General features: G+C 41.1%; 1 protein-coding gene across 1 annotated transcript; it reads left to right on the forward strand.

The window, feature by feature from the left end:
- Positions 1–348: 348 nt before the first annotated feature.
- On the forward strand, positions 349–5,752 carry LOC143894972 (uncharacterized). The gene is made up of 6 exons (XM_077401690.1): positions 349–812; positions 1,129–1,432; positions 1,744–1,972; positions 2,107–2,702; positions 2,970–3,387; positions 3,921–5,752. The coding sequence occupies exons 1-6, from the start codon at positions 621–623 to the stop codon at positions 4,552–4,554; spliced, it is 2,373 nt and encodes a 790-aa protein (XP_077257816.1). The 5' UTR covers positions 349–620; the 3' UTR covers positions 4,555–5,752.
- Positions 5,753–5,771: the final 19 nt, after the last annotated feature.

Here is a 5,771-nt window from a genome sequence, read left to right on the forward strand (position 1 = left end):
GTACATTAAGCATGACATGATTAATATTAAACCGCCATTGAGAAATTATTGATTGAACAATAAATTTATATAAAACGTGAATGTAAAGTGATAAATGAAGCGTCTCTCAACTCGACAAGATCGGCTCGTTGTCGGCACGAACAAACTAGACCGACATCTCGGATGCCACGCATCCTGCTGCGTTCCTACACGCACGAACCATCACGTAATTGCAGGTGCATTCGCCACTCTATCTTTGTTCGATTCTCTCTCATTTTTTTCCCCATTCTAACGCGCTCGACACCTCGACACGGCGGTCTGGTTATCTTACGGAGATACCGTGCGACGTATACCCTGCGTTACTTATCAAAGATAACTACTAGCTCAGTGCTCTTAGCACGGTTCGGGGAACCGGTGCGCTCGGTCATCGATTCACGAGCGAAAGGATTTTCGGGCTGAGCGACTTTCTGTCCGCCTCGCAGTTTTCCGCCGTAAGTACGTGACGAACATTTCGACCGTTGACAATGCGCGATCGGGCGCCCGCAAATATCGTCCCGATAACGGGGTCAAATTGAATCGCGCGAAAATGTGGGCTGCGCGCGATTATTCGATCCGATTCGCCTCGGTGATGTGAAAAAAACATGGAGGAACGATCGATGAGACATCGCGGCGTGTTTCTTCCGTCGCTGATCACGTGGCTGACAATTCTGTCAATCGCGAGATGTCAGAGCATTTGCCCTACTAGGTGCCTGTGCCATCTCACCGAAATACCTAGGACCGTCGAGTGTTCGAAGCAAGGGTTACAGACATTTCCTGAAAATATTAGTGATGTGGTGAGTACATCTGCGATGACTAATATGACCCCCCTTTCTTACCGGTTTCTTTTTATACATCTCATTATAATTAAATATAAGATAACAATTGACTTATTGGATGTTATCGCGTCCTCGTAAAATAAAATAAAATAGTAGTTTAATCGATAACGGAAAAAATATATACTTGATAAAAATTATGAAGAAGATATGCTCTCAAGATGATTAATCATTTCAACGGTGCACTCTGAATTTTGACTAATATATTCTTCTAGATTATCATCAAATTCGTAATAAATCGTTTAATTACTGACTTAACTTATTTCTTCTGCGGTAGGTCGAGCACTTGGATCTGTCAAGCAATCTTTTAAGTGAGATCTCCGACGAAATTAACCGGCTGACCGAGCTGCAGTACCTGAATCTGGCCAAGAATCAGCTCACTTCCCTGCCGAATAATCTTGAAGAATTAAAAAACCTTCGTAGACTAGATCTATCGGACAACGTTATCATAAATACGGCAGATATTGCTTCCATTAGCCAATTACCGTCCCTGGCAGTTCTATACATCACAAGGAATCTATTACCTGACTTGAAAGGGCTAACCAGCGAAGTGCTTCAGGCACTGGATGCCGGCTATTGCCGTATGTATCATGATAGTCACAAGTATAAAATATTTATTACAGGGATTTATAAAGCATTCTTCAAAGGCAACTTTTACGGATATCCAAAACGCCAAATTTCTTTGCAAAATACATTAATGTTGTAATAACAATTAATATGAAAAAGGACCGTCATTCATGCGCATATTCTAATTTAGCAACATTGTTTAACACGTAAATTTAATGATACGAAAATTTGTCTGTTTTTTTCCGCAGAAATATATGTACAGAATTCTAAGAATTGATTGACATATACGTATGCATTAGGCTAACAAAAGCTTTATGTGTTTCAGATATAAAAGAACTTGGCAACGAGTCCTTGAATGGACTGTCGGCGCTGACCACTCTGAGTCTCGCGGGAAATCCGCTGAAGAACATTCAAACGCCCGTCAGCAAGACGCTGCGATGGTTAGACATGTCTGATTGCGTCCTAAATTATCTCTATCCAGACACTTTGAGCGGATTTCCAGAACTGGAAGAGCTACGACTGGTCAATAATCCTACGTTGGTGTACAGTACACGGTAATGAAACTTTATTCGATTGTAATTTTAGTTTGTACCGGAAGTCATCGAAGAAATCGTGTAATCTAGATTTTATTAAGCAAGAATCCTTAATAAGAATTTTACGAATAACGAAATGTATTGCTCGTTTGCAGGCATTCGACCCTACAGCACTTAAACCTAAAGAAACTCGATGTATCGAGATGTAACCTCGACCGACCCGGTCTTCATGGTCTCCCGTCGTTGACGCAGGCTCGCCTCTCTCGCAACACAATTCGTATACTGCCAGATCGTATTTTTGCCAGAAACAAGCAACTGACGCACCTGTACCTGAACGCGAACAGCTTGGAACGACTGAACGACAGTACGCTCGAAGGTCTGTTAAAACTTCAGGTGCTGGATCTGTCCGCGAACGGTCTCGAGGAGATTCACACGTTGGCGTTCCGGGATAACATCGATCTCAGGCTCCTGAATCTTTCCTACAACTCTCTACACCGATTCCCGGATCTGTCGTCCCTCGCCACGACGCTGGACCTGTCCTACAATCTGATCAGCCGCCTCAGGGCGGACTCTCTGGAGGAAATGCCCAGAATCAGAAGCCTGAACTTGAAGGATAATCATCTACAGTCCTTGCCGCGCGGCTTAAATTCGAGGACGTTGAAAATACTAGATGTGCAGAGGAACAGGCTCGTCGAGCTACACAACGACAGCTTTGCTAGATTACCGTCGTTGCAAAAGATCGACTTGTCAGGTATTAATCATCCCTCGAGTTATTTCTGAGAAAACAATATTACAAAAAAGATATATCTGATTTCTATGGAAGTTGATTATCGACAATACGATAATAAGTCGTAAAAGAAACAGAATTTTCTAATTAAAAATCCAAATAACGGTTCAAATACCGATAAAATAATAATTTTGAAATTTACTTTTTCCCGTAATTATCACTTTCGTTTTATTTTCTAAAGACCTCGATAGAATCTTTTGCCTGCGTTTTAATTAATTAATTACCTTGTAGGAAATCGTTTGACTGAGGCGATAGATCCCGACATATTTCGAAACAGTCTAGACTTGGCTGTAGTCAATTTAGACGATAATCCATGGAGATGCGACTGTACGCAGCTCTACTTCACCTACGAGTACTTAACCGATCCTCCCCCCAAAACTGTGGGATCGACTTTGATCTGCCAGAGCCCGGCGAACGTTTCCGGCTATTCCTGGGAGACCGCGTGTTTCGACGAATGGAACACCGACGTGTATTACAACAAAGACAGAACTTGGGGGATGGTGATGATCAGCTTGCTCATCCTGGTCGTCCTATGTGGTAGCGTGGTGTCGATTAAGCACACTCTGAAGATAAAGAGAAGAATCTTCGAGCAGAGGCAGCAGATGGAATTAGCAGAAGAGAGAGAAAGATTTCGACTTTTGCAAAGGAGGTGAGGGCGCTTTTTCAAATTATTAATTATTAAATTTTCTGTATACATGTGCAAAATGTATCTGAAAATATTTCATTGTGCGGCGCTTGAATAAAATCGATAGGCGTGTTGTCAGAACGTTGTGCTGAACGTTCAATGATATGATTATTTAAACGGGATTGACGTTTGTAATTTAATACCCGCGTTGCTTTTACAATATTTTTCAACGTACATAAAATTAATAATTAAAAAAATGTATGCTAGAGAAGAGGAGCACCTACCTGCAACAGATAAGACAGATATCTGTCCAGAACTACAGATTTACATTACAATTTCGCAAGTTGGTACATTATTCATGACTTTAAAGTATCATAGAGTGCGTTACCGACGTAGTCGTGTTTTTAAAAAAATTTAGCAGAAACTTTTAAATAAATATCATAAGAATTTTTTAATTATCTTCCAACCTCTAAATTGCGCTACAAATAATACATCGTTTCTAGCTGCACAAAGCGCGATGAAATAAAATAAAGACTCTAATTTGACTGTATTTACAGAAATAGGCGTTTAGAGCAAGAAATAAACGAACTCGAGATTCCAGAGGAGACCAGAATTAATCCTTTAGAATTAGTCGGCCCGCCCAGCTACGAGGAAGCGGTCCAGATGCCGAGAATGGCTCGTTCTATGGACGCTTTGAACGAGATCTCCATCGAAAATGGCACTTTGCGCGCCATGAGCTCCGTGGATAATCTACGGACGAAGAAGAGAAGAACGAGGAGACCTCGGAAACGGACACAGAGCGAGGACGATCTGCTGAGACGAGAGGAACGCCGGCAGGAACGGATCAGAAGGGAGAGGAATAATTCCAGCGGCAACATATGCGACACGGATCAACCGAATAACGCAAATCCCAGGATTCCCAAGACATCCTCGGCGCGCAGAGCCGGGAGGCACGGCGCCGTGGACGAGGCGATCGAGTCCAGCAGTAGCAAGGACAGGCCGAGGCCGCAGACTCCCATCTCGATGAGGAAGCGAAAGAGAAGACAGGTGTTCAGGGACGAGTATGTCACCGACGACGAAAATTCCGACGTCCAGGTGATGAGTTATTCCAACCGATCCATCGTCATCAAGGAGCTCAAACGCGAGCCCAGGGGTGGCAATAGAGAATCATTCGTGGAACGCGAATCTTAAAACTGTTTCGATTGTAAATTTATACCAAAGCGTATAATAAATCTTTTTTTAGTACTTTAATAAAAATTTAATAAAAATATGAAAAACGAGAGAAACGTAGATTTTCAGCATTCTCATCGCACTTATCGCGCAAAACGTGGCTCTTTAATTTCTAAATTGACTTTGCTGACACGAAAGTCCGTTTCCGAGTGGTACGATCTAAATCAACGCTAAATCAACAGAGTAAGTACGGACTCGCGATAACATACGTCAGTTTGCGCGATAACACGAAGGTTTTATCTTGTCAAACCGGTTTTTTTCTCCCATGTTAAATACACATATATTGCCCAGGCAAGATTAGTAATCGAGGAAATGACAAATGAGACGGCGAGCCAATAGTAAAAGGTTTACTCTGAAGAAGAGCAAAAGTACAAGCGTATATAATCTTCTTGGAATACTGTCTCCTCCGTCGAGATTCTAACTGTAATAACGTCAGATTACCGGTTTGCATGTATCGGAGACGGTTCGATCCTAAATTACAGTAATTTCTTATCAGTCTGAAAAATCACGATTATAGTTATGAACTAATCATCCATCATGTTAATGTATCATTTGCGACAATATGTAAGAGAGGCGGTGAACGGCAACGTACATAGATTATGAATTATTAAATTATTAAATATATCTAGTATGTATTTAGCAATACCCAGTAATTCATCACACCGCCCACTCTGCAGGGTGATGAATTACTAGGTATTGCTAAAAATATATATACTAGATATTTAATAATTTAATAATTTATATAATCCGTGCGTATATTGCCGTTCACCGCATCACCGCCTCTTTTATTGTCACTTATGCATTTATCGCCTACCTGCGTGGCATCGTCTGCTTATTATGGAAAAACGTAAAACAATTTAAGATGTATATGAATTTTCATTTAAATTTACAGGATCTAAATTTACAAAGCGATTATTAAATATACATTTGTACATGTATAAATAGGATATTGATATGAGAGACATATATTTCGCATTTCTTCATTATTTGTTTCTTCGGTAAGTCGACATAAGCTGTGCTTTCTTCAGGCGCCGAGCGTCGTTGGATATAGTTATGTAAAAAATATATAAAAGAAATCACGTGTATAGTACGTCGGTGACGTGGGGTTTCGTGAGCACGAGAACAAAGCGAGGTCAAAGATTACCGGTGACGCACACGATTAAAAGTAAATGATGATA

The sequence above is a fragment of the Temnothorax americanus genome, unplaced genomic scaffold, assembly GCF_048541705.1.
Source record: "Temnothorax americanus isolate GAGA-0224 unplaced genomic scaffold, ASM4854170v1 Scaffold15, whole genome shotgun sequence".
NCBI lineage: Eukaryota > Metazoa > Arthropoda > Insecta > Hymenoptera > Formicidae > Temnothorax > Temnothorax americanus.

Coding starts and splice junctions, on each gene's coding strand:
- LOC143894972 (XM_077401690.1), top strand. CDS start 621: ATGGAGGAACGATCGATGAGACATCGCGGCGTGTTTCTTCCGTCGCTG. Junction 813..1,128: donor CTGAAAATATTAGTGATGTG/GTGAGTACATCT, acceptor CTTCTGCGGTAG/GTCGAGCACTTGGATCTGTC. Junction 1,973..2,106: donor ACGTTGGTGTACAGTACACG/GTAATGAAACTT, acceptor GCTCGTTTGCAG/GCATTCGACCCTACAGCACT.